The sequence below is a fragment of the Vitis vinifera genome, chromosome 9 (assembly GCF_030704535.1).
Source record: "Vitis vinifera cultivar Pinot Noir 40024 chromosome 9, ASM3070453v1".
Classification (NCBI taxonomy): Eukaryota; Viridiplantae; Streptophyta; class Magnoliopsida; order Vitales; family Vitaceae; genus Vitis; species Vitis vinifera.
This window is the reverse complement of record NC_081813.1, coordinates 14,184,328-14,207,464: the sequence shown is the minus strand read 5'-3', so window position 1 is coordinate 14,207,464 and position 23,137 is coordinate 14,184,328. Positions and strand designations below refer to the sequence as shown.

Here is a 23,137-nt window from a genome sequence, read left to right as displayed (position 1 = left end):
ATTTACAGTAGGCAAAGTGGTATTTCCATTTATTTTTATATTCTGTCTGGTTAATTGGAGGCCTTCAAGACAAAGACTGACAGAAAATAATAATAACAATTATTATTTTGTTGTTTTTGTTGCTTATTTGTTGATTGACAAGGAAGACTTAAAATGCTAAAACACAATGCATTACTCTTTCTATTCTTTCTTTTTTTCCTTTTCCTTTTATTGTGCAAAGGAAGGGCATAAACTCAATTTCCCAGTCAATTCTCAGCCCTTTGTAAACAGATTATGAGGATATCAATCCTCCCATAAAGCTACAAAAGCCAGAAAACTAATCATGAGAAAAATTCACAAAATATAGCCAACATTAAGATCTTTACCTCTCCAGGATTCCATTCCTCTTTCAACCAAATACTCATATCCCCAGAGAAGTTATCTCTCTGCATTTTCTCTCTGCAGCATGGAGAAGACAGACCAAAACCAAACTATAAGAAAATCACAAATTTTCAATCATGAAGAACACAAATTTCTTTAAAATTACATATCCATTAAGGACTACCATCCAATGAATGAATGAGTAAAAAAATGAATTGATTGAGTCAAGGGTGTCACAAGAACATGATGAACGTTAAAAAGCACATTGACCCATGTAGTGGGAAAAGCCATCATCATATGGTATAAGATTTGACTAGAGATATGGCCTTAGATTATGCAGAATAGCAAAAGGGTTCATTTTGCTAAGCTGAAGGAATCAGGATTTAAGGTTTTATCGTGCTTAGTCAAGCTTCAATATTAGAGGCCACAGATGCATCATCCAAAGTTCGGAAACTTCTCTGTTTCAGTTAAAGAGAATAAAGGAAAGAGTTTGATTTGAAATAGATTGATAGCTGAATAAACAACTTCAGCCCAGAAACCAAAACTCAAATCTTATAATTGTCATCTAACCTTTTGAATCCAAAAATTGTTAATTAACAGGTTCTCTTTCTAATAGCTTGCAGATAGAAGATTTCTCCATTAACTTACAGCTGAGCATGCATGGTTGACTCTGCACTAAACATAGAGTTAGTCCCACTGGAAAGGATAGGTGACTGGTTATTTGCAAAACTGATAATCTGCGGAGATGCTGCTGGAGGAGAAAATGCTTTACTTCCAGCACTCATGTTATTATGGCTGAAGCCTGCTGTATTGGAGGGAAGGGGACTTCCATGCATCTGTACAGGAAGTTGGCTGCCAAATGAACCTATAACATAATTGAAGTCAGAAGCAATATGTCCACAAGTATACAACCTTAGAGTTCTTGCACAAAAGCTTTAAAACACCTGCATTTCCAAATGCCAAGTTGTTTGTCCCAAATGCACCTGAAGTCTGGCTGGAGAATTGAATGGAATTTGATTGCCCAAAAGCATTATTTGATGGTGTAGAGGGCCTGAGGAAAAATTGCTCAACAGGTCAATAAAGGCCAAATGGCATGCCAGGAATAGGACTAATGAAATATCAGCATTAACTTAAGTTTTTCTTCTTTTTTTTCTTCAATTGAATGGAAGGATTCTGTGAATTCCTAAAAGATAACATGTGAAAATCAAACGTTAGGAAGAGATCTTACCTCGTTCCAAATCCCATATTAGGTGATGTGCTCAGTTGACTAAAACTTGAGGCTGAAGGAGGAGTATTATTTTGAGCAGTTAATGAGGATGCATCTGGATTGGGAGCAGGACTTTGGATGGCTAGAGTAGAATTTGGAGGAGCTGCATAGGGTTTACGGAGGAGGCTATCAAATTCAATTAACTTGGAATTGAGCAAACTCCTCTCCCTTTCAACCTGAATAAAGATAAATTTAGTCAGCAAATCATCTAAGAAAGCAATAATAGATCAACATGTACTGAAACATCAATATCTTTAGTATTCCTGAAGAAAGTTATAGGAAACTACCAAAAACCAGATGCAGGGAATTTTCACAAAGGGCAAAACGTGAAACTTTCACAGAAACTAGTTAACTTCCAAAACTTATGCCCATGAAACCTTATTCCTAACTCCACTCAAATTAATAAAAATGTGGGGTGCATGTGCAAACACCCCTTCTCCTCTATCCAATTGATGACATTAGAGCAATCACACACTCCATTTTGATAATTCCCAGTTTTGCATTCCTTTCTTCTTCTTCCTATTTTTCTTTGGTTTTTTCCGTTTTTTTTTTTTTTAAGGTTAGGGCAAGGTCCAAAAGCAAAGGTTACCCAGGAGAATGGCCACAGCTCAGATTTAGAAGCCCTGTACCTTTTAATCTTGAAAGTTAGTCCTTGAATCCATTTGCTTTCATCTCACAACATGCCCCCGCCCTAGACATCCAAGGATTTCCTTTAGATCTCCCATCAGTATTTATGTTGACACATGTTGTTGGTGGGGGTTGCCTATTCAAAATGATCTCCCTCTGTATATTGAACCTTGAATCCTACTCGAAGCTTGCAGAACTTCCTTGCCTCTCAAAAGAGGAGAGTTCCAAACCTTGGCCCCGACTAAATGCCCATGTGGCTCAGTTGAAGACAACTTTCCATGGATGAACTCCCCTACCTCCATAATTAAATCCAAACACAACCAATCAATGATATTCACATAGAAGATACTATGATGGAGAGGATTAGTCACAAAAGTCAAGTCTCAGTTAATGCATGAAAAGAAAGCTCCTATATGACTTAAGTGATTCAGGCGAGACTAAAGCAAAAGAAGCCACCCTTTCCTAAATTGAATATTATGACCTGTAGACATTGTAAAAAATTCTTTTATAGTTCTTTCCCACAACATCAAAATGATGGCCAAATCAATCCCATAGCATTCTAATTTTAGCCCATCAAATTTTTTGAACATAGAGAACCAAAAGACAATTATGTCCCTAGAGTTGACCCAACAAGTACCCACCACCAAAAACAAAGACCGCATACTGAGCGAGGTACCAGTTATTAATTGTCTCATTACTGACTTTTCACATTATGCAAACGCCAGAAGAACCGTAAACCTCATCTTTTACAGAAGCTCACAAATGTTTAGCACAGAAAACAAAGACCAGTTAGTAAGTGCCTTTGAAGGTCACAAATGTTTAGCACCTTTAATTCTTTAGTCCAGGCCAAATTTTTAACCTCTGGAGGAGCTTTGATTTCCCTAATAGTTTACCATGAAAAGGAGAATTATCTGAAAGAGAAAAAAATGTCTAGAACCTTTAATTCTTCAGCCCAGGCTTAAGTTTGGCTACCCTAATTAACTTACCAGGAAAGAAGAATAATCTGAAGGAGAAAAAATGTTTAGCACCTTTAATTCTTCAGTATGCTTAAGCTTGACTTCCCAAATTAACTTACTAGGAAAAAGGATAATTATTTGAAGGAAAAAAAATGTCTAGCACCTTTAATTCTTCAATCCAGGCTTAAGTTTGGCTTCCTAAAAAGGAGAATTATTTTTGAAAAAAAACACATAGTAAGGTCATGTTTGTTTGTTTTTCTTTTTTTCTTTTTTTTGTCTAAAATATGTATGGACCTGCATTTAACTTAAATCAGAATAGACCTTAATGTCATTAAGTGTTTAAGTTGTTTGGCTTTTTATTAGAATTAAATGCTTTTTTTTTTTAATCAAAAACGAAACTTGATTAAAATACAAAACCTGATCAAAGTAAGAATATACTCCACCATATAATGATAACTACATATGACAATATCATTAAAAAACCAAAATCAAACTCTCTCAAACATTATCCACCCCTTTTGAATTACAAACCGATGTCCAACTTAGTTGAATAACATTAAGTGGGATTCCTCTAAAAGCAACAATACAAGAGACTCAAAAGGAGGAGTAGAAGTGAAGAAGACCTCACAACATCCCTTCTGTTTTGTACTTAGCCTAAAAAATCTTAGCATTTCACTTTTACCACACAATCCACAATACAGTGAGGCAAGTGCTATGCCAAAGAGTCTTGCCTCTAATTAAATTCCCCAACCTTCTAAATAAAATAACCAACCTATCTCCAATACTCCTAGAGGGAACTCAATCCATATTAGCTATCGTGAAGAGCTTATGCCAAAGCCCCAGCATTATTAGGTAATGTAGGAAAATGTGATCAATTGATTCTCCACTCCCTTGGTAAAGAATGCACCAATGAGCAATTAGAGACTTGTAGGATCTTCTCACCTGTAGCATGTCATTGGTATTTACCTTCTTGCACACGACTAACCAAGCAAAGGCTTTGACCTTTGAAGGGGCTTTTGATTTCCAATCAAAATTAGCCAAAAGGAATGGGATTAGATTCAAGGACTTGGACAAGACCGTGAAAAAAGATGAAGAATTTCTGAACTCCTTTATTGATAATGAATCGGTACACACCATACACATATATATACACAAATGACTGAATAAGAAACAATCAATCTAGCTTAATTCTCTCCTAAAATTAGGAAACTAAATCATAAGGAAATATCCTAAATGATCTCTCCTTTTTTATTCCTAAATTAAAGTCCTAACTTTGGCATTATTTCAACACTCCCCCTCAAGCTGGAGAATATATATCATATAATCCCAGCTTGCAAGTTAAGTCTTCGAAGTTAGGCCTAGGTAAAGCTTTGGTGAGGATGTCTGCGGTTTGGTGCTTGGTAGGAACATAGTTTAATTTGACCGTCTCACTAGTCACCTTCTCTGTGATAAAGTGTCTGTCAATCTCAACATGCTTGGTCCTGTCATGATGCACGGGGTTCTTTGCTATGCTTATAGCTGCCTGATTATCACACATCATCAGAATTGGAGATGAACTCGTTTGTCCCAGTTCACTAAGAACCCTTTTTATCCAAATCCCTTCACAGATTCCCTGTGCAAGAGCTCTGTACTCAGCTTCTGCACTACTTCTGGCTACAACTGATTGCTTCTTACTCCTCCAGGTAACAAGATTTCCCCAGACAAAAGAACAATATCCGGAAGTGGACCGCCTGTCAATGATGTTTCCTGCCCAATCCGCATCTGAGTATACTTCAGTGTCACGGTTCTCTGTCTTTCTGAAGAATAGGCCTTTCCCTGGTGTCATTTTTAAATATCTAAGAATCCTGTAGACTGCTTCCATGTGTTCCTCAGTGGGGCTGTGCATGAATTGACTTACAGCACTCACTGCAAAGCCAATATCTGGCCGAGTGTGTGAGAGATAAATCAAGCGCCCGACAAGCCGCTGATATCTCCCCCTGTCTACCGGTGTACTTTCTTTCTCGATACCAAGTTTCTTCTGACTATCCATAGGAGTATCAATTGGTTTGCATCCAAGCATACCGGTCTCCTTAAGAAGATCAAGTATGTATTTTCTTTGAGAGACTACGATTCCTTTCCTTGATCTAGCCACTTCCATACCAAGGAAATATTTCAAATTTCCAAGGTCTTTAACTTCAAACTCTTCTGACAAATACTTCTTCAAATTCTGTAACTCCCCCATATCATTTCCAGATAGAATAATATCATCGACATAGACTATCAATATGGCCAATTTCCCGGCATGAGATTTCTTGACAAATAGAGTATGATCAGCCTGACCTTGTTTGTAGCCCAGCTTCAGGACTGCTTTTGTGAATCTATCAAACCAGGCTCGAGGAGATTGTTTAAGGCCGTACAATGATTTTTGGAGTTTGCAAACCTGATTCTTTGCCATACTTTCTTCGAAACCAGGTGGTATTTCCATGTAGACTTCCTCTTCTAGGTCCCCATTTAGAAACGCATTTTTTATGTCCAGTTGTTGCAAGCACCAATCTTGATTGACAGCCAATGAGAGAAGGATCCTGATAGTGTTCAGTTTTGCAACAGGAGCAAAAGTCTCCTGATAGTCTATCCCATAGGATTGTGTAAACCCTCTAGCTACCAAACGAGCCTTGAATCTTTCGACTGATCCATCTGCTTTGTATTTTATGGTGAAAATCCACTTGCACCCCACAGGCCTCTTCCCAACCGGCAAATCTGTGATAGTCCACGTCCCATTCTTCTCAAGTGCATCAATCTCATCTTGTACTGCCTTCTTCCATTCTGAAATTTTTAATGCCTCTTGTATTGTGTTGGGAACCTGAGTATCATCAAGAGAAGTAGCAAATGCTCTGTAAGATGGTGATAACCCTTCATACGTAACATAATTCCCAATTGGATGATCTGTACATCTCCTAACACCCTTCCTCAATGCAATTGGCAAAGTAGAATCATCAATGCTGGGAATTAACACCTCTCCAGCCCTATCCTCACCTATGTTCTCTTCAGGAAGACTTGAATTGGAGTCAATATATTGGCCACATGTTGACTGTGATCCGTGCTCTAATTCCTGTCTTTTCCTCCTCCTGATGTAAACTTGTAAGTTCTCATTAGCAAGTTGTGGGGCTATAGGTTGAATAGGCATGGGAGACTGGATGGTCACGGGAGAAGGAACATTTGTGTGCTGGGCTGGCTGAACTGATGGCGGCATGGGTGTGGACAACTCAGTGGGCGCGAATTGGGAAGGATTTGGTGACTCTGAGTGAAAAGAAGGTACACCATCAAGAAAAGACTCCCAAACTTGATGTTCATTCATGCTCTCCCCCTGAACATGAGATTTGGGATAGAAGAAGACATGTTCAAAGAAAGAGACGTCCATGGTGGTGTAAAATCTTTTGTTGGTTGGAGAATAGCATTTGTACCCTTTTTGGGTTGGAGAATACCCTAGAAAAATGCACTTATTTGCTCGAGGAGCAAATTTGCTACGATTTTGAGGATACACATGAACGAATGCCGTACAACCAAATACTTTGAGTGGTAAATCAGAAGAGGCAGCATGGGTGTGAGGAAACTGTTTTAAGAAAAGTTGACGTGGGGATTGAATGGTAAGCACTCTGGATGGCATACGGTTAATCAAATAGGTAGCTGTGAGAATAGCTTCCCCCCAGAAATAGTTTGGAACATTAGAGGAAAACATAAGGCACCGGGCAACCTCCAAGAGATGTCTATTCTTGCGTTCGGCCACCCCATTTTGTTGTGGGGTGTCAATGCAAGAACTTATGTGGATAATGCCATGATTTTGAAGATAAGTACTGAGACTACTAGTAAAGTATTCCTTTGCATTATCTGACTTGAGGACTTGTATTTTGGAATTGAATTGATTTTGAACCATACGATTGAAGGTTTGAAAAATGTGCCCGACCTCTGACTTTTCTTTCATAAGGAAAACCCATGTTACCCGAGTATGATCATCAACGAATGTCACAAACCATCGAGTGCCAGAAATATTTTTTATCCGGGAGGGACCCCACACATCACTATGTACTAGAGAGAAAACAGTCGAAGGTTTGTATGGGATTTGAGGATATACTGTTCGAGTATGCTTTGCAAACTGACAAATTTCACAGTGATAAGATGCTGGATTTTTATTGATAAATAATCTGGGAAACAATTTTGCAAGGTAAACAAAGCTAGGATGACCAAGGCGATAGTGTAACATTATAATCTCACTATCTTTATTGACCTTAGAATTTGACACAGAATTGAAAGACTCTGACATACTCTGAGACTGTACGCAACTTGCTTGAGAGACTTGGTTGGAGAATTGGTCACATGAAAGGAGGTAGAGCCTAGAACACAGTTCAGCACTGCCAATCATCTTCCCCGATTTCAAGTCCTGAAAAACACACAAGTTTGGATAGAATTTAGTAACACATTGGAGATCATGAGCCAATTTGCTAATGGACAAAAGATTGCAATCCAAGTTTGGAACATGGAGAACAGAGTCAAGATATAAGTCTTTAGTAAGTTTTATAGAACCTGTCCCGGCAATTTTTGACTTTGAACCATCAGCAATATGGACGGATGAATGACCATTACTTGGCTTGTAATTTTGAAGAATGGCAGCATCTCCTGTCATGTGATCAGAAGCACCTGTGTCTACTATCCACGGCCTCATTCCTCCTCGATTAGCAGTGAAGGCTACACCGGTAGTACTGCCACTGCCAACTTGGCTTAATAATTTCTGTAGCATCTCCATCTGCTCTTTGTTGAATGGACTCGGCTCGGGAACAGAGGTGCTCTCAGAGTTGGCAGCCACGTGTGCTCTGCCATCTCTGTCAAACCGTGGCTTTGGTTTCCAATCAGCAGGTTTGCCATGAAGCTTCCAGCAAGTCTCCTTATAATGGCCTGGTTTCTTACAATAATCACACCAAGGCCTATCCCGTTTCTGACGATCTCCACCACTACTATTAAATGACCGAGCCGCAAGGGCAGAGGCATCCAATGTTGGGGCAGGTTGCTCTTTTGATCCCATCATCACTTTCTTTCTACTTTCTTCACGTCTAACCTCTGAAAAAGCCTCCCTGAGACTTGGCAGGGGTTTAATGCCCATGATTCGGCCTCTAACATCATCCAATTCCCTGTTTAGTCCTAGGAAGAACTTGAACAGTCTCTTTTGTTCCACAATTTGCCTGTATGTTGCTGCATCATCCGAACATTTCCATGAGTGAGTCTCAAATAAGTCAAGTTGCTGCCAATACCTTGTGAGTGTGTTGTAATACTGAGTAACTGACTGATCTCCTTGGCGGAAGTCATGTAGAGCTGATTCAACCTGAAACAGTTCTGAAGTATTTTCAGAACTTGAGTAAGTTTCTTTGGCTGCATCCCATATGTCCTTTGCAGTCCCAAACAGCAAGAAATTTTCACCTATGTCATTGTTCATGGAATTGATAAGCCATGACATGATCATGCTGTTTTCAATCTTCCACTTCCTGAAACCCGGTTCTGTAGTTTCTGGCATGACTGCTTCTCCAGTGAGGTACTCATCCTTTCCTTTACCGCAAATGAACAGTAACACAGATTGTGACCACTGTAAATAGTTATGGCCATTTAATTTGTGTCCTGTGATGAGAATAGGAGAGGAATCATTGCCACCAAGGTTTGGAATTTCAGATCTGCCCCCTGATTCTGGTGACGTGACGCTGGATACTTGTGATGATGTCATTCCGTATTTTGTCATGGACCGGAAAGGTAGAAGAACACTTTTCAAGGCACGTGCAGGGACTGGAGTTGAGAAAAAATAGCCGAAGGACGCCGGAAAATCTGATCAGAGGGCCCGCGGAAGCAAAAGAACCCCAAAAGAGGCACGTGCAGGGCTCGGATTGCACAAACAGGTAGGAAGGGTGGCTGGTCGGCGTCAGGCGAGCCTAGAGGAGGAAGCGCGTCGCCGGAAAGTGGCTCACGCGCCCTCACGCGCCGGCGCGTGAGATGCAGTCGCCGACCGGAAAAACGCGCGTGGGCGGCGCGTGGATGGGTTTCTGGTTCCGGTGCTTTGGGACAAATTGGAGATCTCCTCCAGGCGCTCCTTGCGGTGTAGAAAAAAAAAAAAAAAAAACCGTCGCCGGAAAGTTCGCCGGAAAAGTTGCCGGCGGTGAGTGTTTTCTGACGACTATTCGACTGATTGGAAAGTGTTTTCTCCCTTGGCTCTGAGAACAGGGACTGATGGCCGGAATGAGAGAGAGAGAGAGAGATGATCGGATTGAGATATGGCCAGAAAGATTTGGCCGGAATGAGTGATGGCCTGAATAAGAGGTGGCCAGAAGGGATTAGGGTTTCAGAAAACTGGCTCTGATACCATGAAGAATTTCTGAACTCCTTTATTGATAATGAATCGGTACACACCATACACATATATATACACAAATGACTGAATAAGAAACAATCAATCTAGCTTAATTCTCTCCTAAAATTAGGAAACTAAATCATAAGGAAATATCCTAAATGATCTCTCCTTTTTTATTCCTAAATTAAAGTCCTAACTTTGGCATTATTTCAACAAAAGATTTTACTAAGAATAAACTAAGGAAGACAAGGATCAAGTTCTTGAATCTATGGTAGAATAAGTGCACTATGGTAAGTGAAGACATGAGTTTTTCGATAAGTACAATTTCTAAATCAGTAAGATTGCATCAAAAGTTAAAATTACAAGACGGATAGGAATTACCAAGGACGATTGAGATGGTGAGATTTCTCACTGAGACAACTCTATAAAAACCTGAAAATTGTGAACACAAAGGTTGATCTCCCCACCATAAATCTTCCCAAAATCGGATTCTCTCCCCATTCCCCACCACAAAGCGGGTGTATGGGGAAAAGTCTTAAAAAACTTATGCAATAACCTTCAAAGGACATCTATGTAACCATCTAACCAAAATGTTGTTATCCCATCCATTAAGATGTGTTGCATAAATGCTCAAAATAACTTGCAACAAAGAGCACCTCCAAAGCCATCTAACTCTATGTGACCATAGCTTTCCTTAGGAAACCTCCACAGTCACTTCCCTAAAAGTGAAATGATTTCTCAAGTCTTCCCAATTCCCAAATCCCCAAACTCTGTTGGCCTACACACTACATCCCAACTGATAAGATGATCTTTCTTTCCCTCCCCAATCCCTGACCAAAGGAAATCCCTTTGCATTTTCTCAATCTTTAAGGTTAATTGAATCTTGAAAAGAGCGAGAAAATAACTAGGGATGTGAAACAAACAAGATTGAATTAAGGTTATACTCCTCCCCCACCCAAATACAAAAAGGTCTTTTTCCACCCATCCAACCTCCTCAAGACTCTATCAACCATAGGGTCCCAAAATCCTATTGTATTTGGATTCCCTTGTAAAGGAAGACCCAAATAAAATAGTGGCCACTCTAAAACTCTACAACTATTAAGTGTTATAAGGGTTTGCCCTTGAGCAAGAGTGCTTGTGGAGGAAGATCATCCAAGGAAACTTTGAGGAATGGGTCAAGTTGTGATGTGAGGGAGACTTTTGGCATGAGTCTATGGAAAGATATAAGAAAAGGTTGGGAGGGAATTAGCCAAAAGATAGCTACCCATGTTAAAAATGGAAGACAAACAAATTTTGATGGTATAGGTGGTTGGGGGAGATCTATCTAAAAGAAGCATTTCCTTGATTGTTCAAACTAGCTTCTCATAAGAATGCTACTATTTCTCACCTATGGGAAGGGAGAGGTTGTGAAGGCCAAGAGCTAGTGCATTTCAGAAGGCCTTTCCAAGATTGGGAAATAGAGGGAGTGTCCCAATTTTTAGAGCTTATTTATGTAGAGAAAGTGCAAGAAGAAGGAGAAGATATCTTAGTTTGGAGGGAGGATTGGAAGGGAATCTTCAGTGTAAATTCATACTAGCATTCATTGTATGTTTGAATCTAGAGTGGACCTCCCAACCAAAGGAATTTGGGGTTCCTGAGCTCCTATGAGATAACGTTTTTTTCACTAGGTAGTGGTATGGGGGCAGATCTCAACTATAGACACGTTAACAAAAAGAGGATGGACAATGATTAATAGATGTAGTCTTGGCAAAGAGAATGGAGAGCCTACTGATCACATTTTGAATCATTGTGCAAGGACAAAGGCATTGTGGACTTTTTTTTTTAAATCAAGTTTTGGTCAGAAATAGGTGTTTCCAACTACAATGAGGAATTTACTCCTCTAATGGAAGTTAGGAGTTCGAATAAGAAGAGTCACAATGTTAGGAGAATGGTACCTCTATGCTTGTTCTGCTGTATATAGAAAGAGAGACACCGCAAAATCTTTAATGGAGAAGTGCTTGCATATCAGAAGTTAAAGGAGAGCTTCATTAAACCCCTCCTTAATTGGTTTAAAGTATCATTAGAAATGGGAAATTTCTCAATGATGGCCTTCATAGATAGTCTTAGTGCTGGATATAGTTGGTTTTGAGGCTTGGCAAATACCAACTGTTATACTTCATATATACATAAGAGTGTGCTCCCTTTCACTGGCGCTCTATCCGCTCTTTTAATAGATTCTCTGTTTGCTAACAAAAAATAAAAATTAGCGAATCAGATCTTACAATGGACTGCAAGCTCAACCCACGCCCAGCATCATCATACGCAGCCAACCTCAATTCTTCATAGCTAATGTCGCCAACAATGTCACAAGGAGCACTGCAAAAACAAAATTAGAAAGATAAAAAACTCATAACCAACGCCACCAGTTTCCTATGCTTGATCCACTCTTATAATCACAAGAAACAAGCAGAATATGATAGAGTCAATTGAAGAAGGAAGAGATAAATGAATAAAAGAACATAGATGGTTATTCCTTTATTCTCCCTCTCATTATGAAAATATAACAAAATTGCCCATTTTTCTTTGCATAATTTCTTACGACTAATCAATGAGTATATTTGACTAGAGTTTATTAAAAATAGTTTCAAAACCCATGATTATTCACCGCCACATAAGATCATTATGAATAATTGTTGAGTTATATGTGATACTTCCAACCTATACTGAACAAATCACTAGAACATGCAACTTCTTTTCAGTAAAATGCATTGCCTTTCCCCGCATGTTTTAAAATATTTAACTAATTGGATAAAAGAATAGGAGCTGAAAACCAAATGTCAAACCAGAGAAAACCAAATGTCAAACCAGAGAATGTGCTGGCAAGGGCAAAACAAGGGCATACAAAGTAAAGCATGCAAACTTGAGCCTTCGCTGAGCAATAGCATATCAAGCAATCAAACAAGCCATAAATATTTTGAGCCCTCCAAAGGCAAGTTTTCAAGCTTGTTTGGTATGTGATTTGCAAATTGAACAAAAAAAAAGTGAAAAGGACTGATAGGTTTAAATTGGCCAGTGGAAATTGGTTTCACCATTAATAATGCCCACCACCAATTTGGCACAACTCTCTGTGTGTATATTAAAATTCCTGGACTGAAGCATGTGCCATCCACTAAAGCTTGCTTTTGTGCTCATTACAGAATCAAATGCTATCCCATCGGAATCCTTGAGAATAGCCTAAAACTGGTTTTTTTATTTTTTTCTTCTTTTCACCAGCTTATTTACAATCACGTCTCTATTGACATTCGAATTCCAATCAATTATGCCATGAAGCAAGTCCAAAGTCCCAAATTCATCAAATGCCAGAATCATGTGGTAAATAGAACATACCTTTTACTTCTGATAAAAAAATAAAATAAAATAAAAAAAGACACAACAACATACCTTTTACAGTGACCATAACATGTGAGCTTCCAAATTGGTCTTTCATGCTCAAAATCTTCAACAATTTGACGTTTGCATGACTCAGGATCTGTGCACCTTCACATGCATCAAAGTTAATATTTCCATAAAGTACATCACTTAAGTCATGATGAAGTAAAAGAACAAGATGTCCAAAGCCATAAAACAGAAAAAGAGAGAAGTCTAGCCTGTGTACCAAACACTTACTTATGATTAGCAGGCTGCACCTGATTATCAGATTGTCGGGAGGAGGAAGAGGAGCTACCAGTAGTCAGAGGGGAGAAGCGGGTCCACTTGTTTTCAAAAGGCTGATCGACAAAAAAAATTTTAAGACCAACAAAGCTAAACTCTTCAACACTTTTTTTGAATGGCAATGCGCATAACTAAAACCTTTTAGAGTTCATTCATTCAAGAAACTCAAAGAGCATGGTGTCCTCCAGTGACATTCTTAATGATGTTAACTCAGTTTAGGAGGAAAAACCTTGAAATGGTTCTGCTTGGATCCAAAATCAGAGGTCCCTTTTGGCAAAGAGTTGCTCTGGACACCAAATCCAAAAGGATTAGACCTTTGCTGTTGAACGTTTGTGTGCTGGAAGTTTGAGCTAGTTTGTGCACCAAATCCGGAGACATTAGGTTTTGGCTGCTGCTGAGTCACGTGAAGAAACTTACACCGTTCGCCATACTGACAGCTGGAAAATGTATAGTAAAAATCAAAAAATAAAAGAAAAATATCACAAAAATGTTTCCAAGTAAAACAAGTAAATGCACAATGTGGCAATTAGAAATAAAGCATCAAGACATTTTATGGATAAGGCAGCAAGACAGCATAAAACACAATTATCATTCTAATAAATGATAAAACTCAATAACAAATTATAACAAAGAGGCAAGGGAATTTTTTTATTTTTTTATTTTTTTTTACTCTTATTTTTTTTTACAAGTATAATGACAAAGAAATGTATTGATGAAATATGATCATTTGTTTTTTAAAAGAGAATATAATGAAAAGTATTGAAGAAGGAAGAAAGAGAAGGAAGAGCCTTTCTAAAAGGGAAAAACGACAACGGCTCCGTTTGGGAAGTGTTATCGAAAAAGTTCCAAAAAACAATTTTTGAAAACTATTCTATGATGTTGTATAAAACAAAAGTTTGTTCGGGAACTTGAACTAGTTTTCTATGTTTTAAAATAACTTTTATCTATAGTGCTTTATTTTTAATCACACTTCACATTCATATAATTGTTTTTTAAAACAACCCTTAGAAAACATGCGAAAACAACTAAAACATGTTCTTTGAAAACACCATGTTTTCTGTTTCTAAGAACAAAAAACTCTTTCTTGTTTTTTGGTTATTAAAAATGTTTTCTTGTTTTTTTTTTTATTCTATAGAACTAAAAACTATTTTAAAAAATAGTTGCCAAACAGGGCATAAAAGATGCAAAGGACAAAATAAAACAAGAAAGGTTGGCCAAGTAATGAAGAGTTGCTATAACATTTCTCAAAGATATTATTATTTCAACCAAAACATTGACAGTTCAAGAAGGCTTCTCTAATAATGAGGACTTAAGTTTTCCTAAGAAGATATGAGAATCTCTTATGCCTTCTCATATGAACATTTATTTGTTGCATAACAGTTGACAGCTACTTTTCATTAAGGCGAGTTCCAAGATCCTCAATCATCTCCCTTCATGCCCCATTGGACCTTATCAGTGAAACCCACCAATCCAAACTGTTTGCATTGGGCTCAAATTGACACATTTCTAAATCTATTTGGGTTTTGTTTTAGGGCTTGAACTTGGTTACATGTACATCTTATTTTTATTATACCATTTATAATTCATTTTTGTTTTAATAGTATTTGGTATTCTATATTTCTTATATTCATGAAATTATAAACAACTAGGCTACACAGCATCTAAAGTCTTTGAACACTAGATAAAGTGCACCATTTTAGAGAAATGATATAATATGACAAATAGGGAGTCATGGAGCCTAAAAGTTTTTGGCAAACCAAGGACAAAGTCCATGCTTAGGTCTTGCCATGGCTCATGTGGCATGTACAATCCTATATTTTTCTTCTTTCCCTTTGATAGTTGACATGTGCAGCATTTAGAAACATTCTTGCCAAGGTTCATTAGAATATAAAACAAACTCCTTTGGAATCAAATAATGACACCAATAGTGCAAAGCTTGAATCATTGCATAGAATTCTTCGAGAGTGAGTATTTTTCTTTGCTTCATTCAATTTTTTGCTAAAAAATGCAACAAGATGCCCTTCCTGACTAAGTACACCTCCAATTCCCACATTTGATGCAATGCAAACTACTTTGAATACTTTTGAAAAATCAGGAAGTTAAAGAACAGATGCTTCAGTTAACCTCTTTTTTATTTCTTCAAAAGCCTTTGTTGTCGCTTTGGTCCAAACAAATTGCTTTTTCTTTATACAATCGGTCATAGAAGTCATAACAATGCTGAAACTTGTTTTGAAACATCGATAAATTTTGACAACCCATGAAAACTTCATAGCTCTAGCAATATGCAAGGAATTGGTCACTTTAGGATGGATTTTACCTTATCAGGGTCTACTTCTTACCCCTTGGCTAAAACAACAAAACCTAGGAACACAATAGTTGGGGTCATGAAGGAAAAAATTTTCAAGTTTAGGTAGGGCTTCTCTTGTCAAAGAATTCTCATGACTAGTCGCAAATGGGAAACATGATCTACCTTAATCTTGCTATAAATTAAAATGCCATCAAAGTAAACAACTAGAAATTTTCAATAAATGGTTGAAATACTTGATTCATGATGAGCATAAATGTACTAGGAGCATTTGAGAGGCCAAAAAGCATGACCAGCCACTCATAAAGACCATCCTTTGTTTTAAAAGCAATTTTCCACTCATCCTTGAGCCTCAACCATATTTGGTGTACCCACTCTTCAGATCTATCTTCGAAAAGATGCAAGAACCAGCCATCATATCCGACATATCATCAATTCAAGGAATGGAAAACCGATATTTGATAGTTATCTTATTGATTGCACAATTGTCTACACACATGCACCAACTACCATATTTTTTTAGGGTTAATAAGGTAAGCACAAGGACTTAGATATTCGCAAATAAATCCCTTGGATAGCAGCTCCTTCACTTGTCTTTTAAGCTCTACATATTCAATTGGATTCGTATAACAGGTGGGAAGATCATGCAACTAATATCCTAGTATAAAGTCTATAGTATGTTGAAGTTGCCAAGTGGAGGAAGTTCACTAGGCAACTCTATTAGTTGTATCTGAAACGTCATTGAACAGTTGAGTGGCCTTGTTAGGTATAGAGGAAATGTTGCCAGCATCTAGCAAGTTGACTTCTTTCATCACCACAGCATATAAAACCTCATTTTCCTTGCTTTCATATTGAAACGTCTTCTTACTAAGAATATGAAGAGAACTCTTCATGCCCTCAACTACTTTTGTTGACTTTTGAATTTGGCATTTTCCTATTTCAGAAAGAGTCATTGTTTTCAACACAACCTTTTGGTTCATGAACATGAAACTATGTGTTTTCTTTCTCATGATAATGCACATCCCGATCATAAAGCCAAGGATGACCAAGAATGATATGTGCTACTTGCATAGGGATCACATCACACCAAATGGAATCTCTATAAACACCATAAGAAAGAGAGACAAGACACTGTTGATTTAGTAGAATAGACATGTTATTTATCCATGCTACTTTGTATGGTTGTGGGTGTGGCTCAACAGGAAGTTTAAGACACGCAATTGTGGAGGTTGAGAAAACATTCATGTGATTGCCACTATCAATAATGAGTTTCTAAGATTGGTTCCTCATTGGACCAACAATTTAAAAATAGATGTTCGGCATCAATCTTTCTCTAACTTCAAGGGCTACAAGAATACATCTCACAATAGAAGCTACTAAAATGTCCACTTCCTCCTCATCTACGTCGACAGGATCAGACTCCATAGTCAAATGACTTTTCACTCCACTCATCCTTTTGTTATTCTAGTACCTCCTCATGCTCCAACCCAATAAGCAAGTTCTTTTTTGGACAATGGTACCCTATGCAACCTGGTTGTTGGCACTTGAAACATTTGATACCCTTACCCTTAGGATCAACGATTTGAAAAGAAGATGGCTTAGACCTGCAAGTAGATTAAATGGCTGAGATGATCTCCTCATACTACAACTTGTGTCACAAAGCTTCTTATATGCAGATTTCATAGTGGTAACTCCCGACTTCCAGTTGAATCGATATCCCAGGTATTCCTCCATATTTAATGCAACTTGAAAAGCATATTCCAAGCGTACAATGGCTAATGCAACAACTCCTGCTTTAATATTTCAAGTCTTAGTCCAGCTTTTAATCTTGCACGTGTTTGTCGAGGGTCTTCTATTATTTGACTCTTTGTCTTTAACTCATCAAACTTTTGCATATAATCAACAAGGATGTTGTTCTGCATCAAATTAATGAGTCAGTCACAAATATCACAGTAATTTGTAAGCATGTATTTCTCTTGAAGCTTAGCCTCCATCTCTTGCCATGCGTTGATTGGTAGTAGCCCATCCTTTAATATCTCCTTCAACACCTGTCCACCAAACTTTTGCTAAGCCTGCAAGTTTCATTCTAACAAACCTCACTCTTCAATCATCAATCATGTCATGCCAAATAAAACACTCTTCAGCTAGCCAATCAATAAATTGAGTAGGATCCACCTTCTGTTCAGAATCAAAAACCTCCACTTTCACTTTTTTTGTGATATCTCCAATAATGTCACAAGCTTCATATCTTCTTTCAAGTAATCCTCTAGCCCATTTAGACATAGGGTGTTGTGGTGCTTGAATGACCTCTTGCTCTTCCGCATTTTCCTAATCGTTATCCTAAGATGTTTCCCCTTGCTCAACATGTGATAAATCATTCATGGGCAAAGATTTTCAAGTCTTGATGTAACTTAGCCAGATGTGGAGGTTATCAAGCTAATCCACCATCCAAATTAGTACCTCATCATGCTGGCTATCAGTTAATCATCCTCTGGAACTCCTTCCAAATCATGTAGTCATGATCTCAACACATTCAGCGATCAAGCTGACCCACCATCCATATTAGTATTTCATCATGCTAGCTATCAATTAATCTTCCCCTAAAACTCCTTCCAAATCATATAATCATGATCTCAACCTTGCTCTAATACTAACATTGATGCAAGTCAAGAAAGTGAAATGCAAGGAGAGTAGTAGTGCAGCTGAAAGAACTCTAAGAATCACTCCCAAAAACCTTTAGGCTTCACACCCAAGTGCTCTTTGTATCACACAAAGAAAACAGTGATTGTTGGAAATTTTTATCATTCATTCATTGAGGCTTAAAAAGACAAATCAACTACTATATAGAACTTCTTTAGGGACTCATAATCCTTGGAACTAGTCTACAACTTGAAAATAATGAAAACTTGGACTGACTACTAAACCACATTAAAGACTCATGAAAAATGACAATATTAATGACTAAAAAATAGTAACTTATGACCATTGACTAGGCCCGTAATTTGATTTTTAGAAAGTACTTCTAGGTTGACCCATAGTGAATTATATAAGATCCCAGCTAAGCCCATTATCATCTAAAGAATGTCAAATTAAAGCTTAGACCTTGGAGCCCATTCCTATGCACATTTGGTAAACTTTTAAAGGTGGTTGCCACTTGTCTCCATTAGTGCACCTCATGTGCCAAAAGCACGCTTGAGGCGCTCCTAATCACTGCCTCAACCCCTAAAGTCTACACATTTAATGGTTATTGCTGAATTTATTCCACCTTGATGCATTTTGGGAAAGCCTTGCCTTGAGGCACACCTAAAGTGCACTTTCGAAAACTTTGAGTACAAGTAAAAGACAATAAAAATTATGTATCAAACACATAACAGGACATATAGAAGAATGTTGTCCATTTGTGATAAAATACCATATCTCCCTTAAGATCCTTAATTATAAAGGACAAGAGACCATATAAGAAAAATTCCTTTCAGCAGCTATCTCCACCACATTGTCTCAATTATGTGTTGATATTCTATTGCTAGAATAGGCAACAGGATAAAATACCAAATCCCCTTTAAGATCCTTAATTATAAAAGACGAGCCCATATAAGAAAAATTCCTTTCAGCAGCTATCTCCACCACAATGTCCAAACTATGTGTTGATATTCTATTGCTAGAATGGGCAATAGGTCTCATAACATGTCTAGTTACTGTTAAATACTTAAGATACTTGCTGAAATATCCCTTTACAGTTAATTTATGGATCAAATTATAAATTCAGATTCCGATAGTAATTGTGCAAAACAATTTTATAATCAAACCATATTTTAAAACATACTAGCTACTAGTAGACAAAGTCCACCATTTTGAGTCAGTGATTAGTTAGATTGAAGGTTTCTGTGCTTTTCCAAAAACTTCCACCCCTGCTGGCGTCTCAAATGTTTCCCACCATGGACACCAAACTCAAACCTCAAAAGCAAAAAACCTTGAACCATGGAATCCAGATCCCAAAGGAAGCAGTCGAGATCACAAAACTCGGAAATAAACAGATGGAACTGACTGGAACCCCGGGTCAAATTACAAGTGTTCTAGGTATATCAATAATCAATTTACAAATTCACATCTATATTGCATTGTGAATATCAAGTCCAACATAAAATGTTGTCATTCAATATCCATTCAATTAAATTCAGCCAAAATATTGTTGTTTAGTAGCAAAAATGGTTAAAAGAAAGAAGCATTTATAATAGCCAGTCACAAATAGCTCACTAATAGAACCTTCCCATGATTAGACCAAGGAACAGCCACAGTATACATGCCAAGGATAAAACAGCTGCACTGAGTAACTTAAGCTTCTCAGGGAGGAAGTGATCTTATTTCTTAACTCAGAAAAAATAAACAAATAATTTGGGCACAAGGGGAGAACTGCAGCTTCAATTGACTCTACTCCTAGCAGTAAAAAAATCCATCATTCCTGATGAGTCAATCATTAATACTAAAACCAGGACCCTCTTCTGCAGGTTCCCCACTAGCTAAACAATGAAACAGTTAATACCTGCCACGTTGGAAGTTTCTGCAGGGTTCTTTCTTGCGATTCATCTTCCTTCTTTATATTATGTGAAGATGATGCACATTTACTATATTGAGCTTGCTGGTGGGCAGTCAGAAAAATGTACTTTGTAAGCCTTCTGAGGGGTTGACCCACACAACTTCTAGGAGAAAACATATGAAAGTTATGAAAAAAAATGTAATAACTAAATAAATAAAGAAGAAGAAGAAAGTATAGGAAAATGACAATTAAAACCAAAATGAAATACACAACTAAATCAGCATGCGCGCACGCACACGCACACACACACACACATATATATACATAGAGAGAGAGAGAGAGAGAACAAAATTAATCTTAACTTTATTAAGCCTACTTCATTTTAGGTGTAAAATATGATACTTGGACTCTTTAATTCCATCATGTCGACACCACATGACATGGATAAAATTACATAAACCCAATTGAATAGGTCTCTTTGGCATCAAACATTACTTGTTGATCACCAAGTGGCATGATTTTGTTAATTATTTGTTGAGATAAAATACTATCCCAGTAAAGTAAAAATAAAGAGATCAACAACCTAAATTTAATGTTGATTGATATGTGATAAAAGACAAAATAGACAAATACACAATTTGATGATTTAATGCTATCCATATGTGTACTTCTTACAAGAAGGATAAATATTATTTATTTTGATCAAAACAACTGATTTGGATTTTAAATTGGTGAGACATAAATTTCTAGCAACACAAAACTTCAGTAATTATTAATAATACATATAGAAAGAAAATCTCAATAAGAATTCAAAATTTTCAAAAATAGAAATATGACAAATAACATGACAACATTCTGTTACATCTGTTTTACACCTTACAATAATATGACTTGCATTTTTATCAGAAATGATGTCACTTGCATTAGAAAAAGTTGATATTATGGATGCAACAAATGACAAAATAAATATAAACATGCAACAAATGACAAAATAAATTTTTTTTTTGATAAGCAAATGATATATATAAAACGGCCAATAGCCTCAAGGCATACAGGAAGTATACAAAGCTACCAACCCTCAAAAAACAACAAAACGAAACAAGCCCTACTTGGAGGCTAACCACTCCAAGAAACCTATTAGGGATTTCGACTCCATATTAATGTACACTTTAGCCCAACCCCAAATAATGTATACAAGAGACGTTTTTAATTTCTGACAATCCAACACCCCCCCTTTGAAAGCTAGTCTATTCCTCTCCTTCCATATATTCCAAAAAATGAATAACGGGATGGCCTTCCACACTTCTTTTCTTTTCCTCCCCACAAAAGAGCCTTTCCAACTACTAAGGACCTCCTTTACAGAATTTGGAAAGACCCACTGCACACCACCCAACGCAAGAATGATATTCCATAACCCTTTTGCCACTGTACAATGAATTAATATATGGTTGATCGTTTCCTCTTCACACCCGCACAAAAAACATCGATTAGGTAAATGCCACCCTCTTCTTTGCAGCCTATCCAACGTGAGGACTTTCCCCCAAGTAGCTTCCCAAGCAAAAAAGGCAATTTTGGTTGGGACTTTGCCTACCCAAACATTGCTATGAGGGAAATCCAGCCCATGAGAGTTTGCCAACACATTATACGCATACTTGATTTTAAACAGCCCGTCTTCACCCTTCTTCCAGCAAACCGCATCGTCTTCCATAGTAACACTATAATCCCTCAACACAGCTAGAATATTACCCACCAAGCCCACCTCCCAATCATTCAAGTCCCTTACTAGCCCTAAGATCCATCCTCCTTGCCCCGTATTCTGATCCCAGCATTCCTCCACTGTGACATTCCTATGGGCAGCCATGGAAAAAAGGTTCGGGAAGTCTTGGGACAGCACACTGTTACCGCACCAAAGGTCAGTCCAAAACCTTATTCTGCTACCTTTTCCCACCTTAAACCCCATATTTTCCCAGCACCAAGTGGATTCCTTCAAGATCTCCTTCCAAACTCCAACACCAAACGCCCCGTTTGCCTTCCTTGTCCTCCACCCAAACTCCTCTTTCCCATACTTGGCCTCAAGCACTTTTTTCCAAAACTCCTCCTTAGCACACGCGAATCTCCAAATCCATTTGCCAAGGAGAGCTTTGTTCAAGATAGTAATTTTCCTTAGCCCCAATCCTCCCTTCTCTTTTTCCACACACACCGCCTCCCATTTAACCAGATGACTCTTAGTCCCCCCGTTAGTTCCGCCCCACAAAAAATCTCTTTGAAGTTTTTCAATCCTTCTTGCCACTGATTTAGGCATACGGAAGACCGACATTTGATACAAGGGGAAGCTGGGCAACGTACTCTTTATAAGAGTGAGTCTACCACCTTTGGATAGATATTGACGTTTCCAAAGGGATAGCCTTCTCCGCGTTCTCTCCTCCACCCCATCCCAAGCGGAAACATCCCTATTTGGAGCCCCAAGAGGCAAACCCAAGTAAACAGTAGGTAGTTGCCCCACCCTACATCCAATTTCAGCCGCCATATCCAACACCCCATCCACCTCCCCTACCGGAATAACCATGCTTTTGTCCAAGTTAATCTTCAGTCCAGAGGCAGCTTCAAACCAAAAAAGGACCCAGCCCAGATGCAAGAGAGCCTCTTTCTTGGCTTCACAAAAAATAATTGTGTCGTCCGCGAAAAGAAGGTGGGTAACTTTAACAGCCTGCTCTCTATCTCTCCAAATTCTGCAGCCCTTAATAAATCCCCCTTCAGCAGCCCTAGTGATAAGCACACTTAGTACTTCCATTCCCATGATGAATAAGTAGGGGGAAAGGGGGTCCCCTTGCCTTAAGCCTTTCGTGCTTGAGAAGAAACCAGCTGGGACCCCGTTCACCAGCACTGAGTATTTGACAGTGGAAATACAATACCACATCCATCCTATCCATTTTGATCCAAAACCCATCTTTTGCATGACCTTTATCAAGAATTGCCAATTGATGCTATCATACGCCTTCTCAATATCCAATTTACAAACTATACCTTTCTCTCCCCT

At 38.1% G+C, this 23,137-nt stretch overlaps 1 protein-coding gene across 4 annotated transcripts in view; it reads right to left on the bottom strand.

The window, feature by feature from the left end:
* LOC100243153 (zinc finger CCCH domain-containing protein 16) overlaps positions 1-23,137 on the bottom strand; it is a 33,706-nt gene that overhangs the window by 883 nt on the left and 9,686 nt on the right. The window contains exons 3-11 of one of the 4 annotated variants that reach the window (XM_010656727.3): positions 20,107-20,263; positions 13,491-13,698; positions 13,217-13,317; positions 12,992-13,087; positions 11,833-11,926; positions 1,589-1,803; positions 1,305-1,411; positions 1,009-1,225; positions 366-438 (exon numbers count right to left, since the gene is read on the bottom strand). In XM_010656727.3, coding sequence (XP_010655029.1) covers positions 366-438; positions 1,009-1,225; positions 1,305-1,411; positions 1,589-1,803; positions 11,833-11,926; positions 12,992-13,087; positions 13,217-13,317; positions 13,491-13,698; positions 20,107-20,150 — 1,155 coding nt within the window. In that variant the 5' untranslated portion in view covers positions 20,151-20,263. The remainder of the gene's footprint in view (positions 1-365; positions 439-1,008; positions 1,226-1,304; positions 1,412-1,588; positions 1,804-11,832; positions 11,927-12,991; positions 13,088-13,216; positions 13,318-13,490; positions 13,699-20,106; positions 20,264-23,137) is intronic. The other 3 variants (XM_010656728.3, XM_010656726.3, XM_019222269.2) reach the window with 3 other exon arrangements.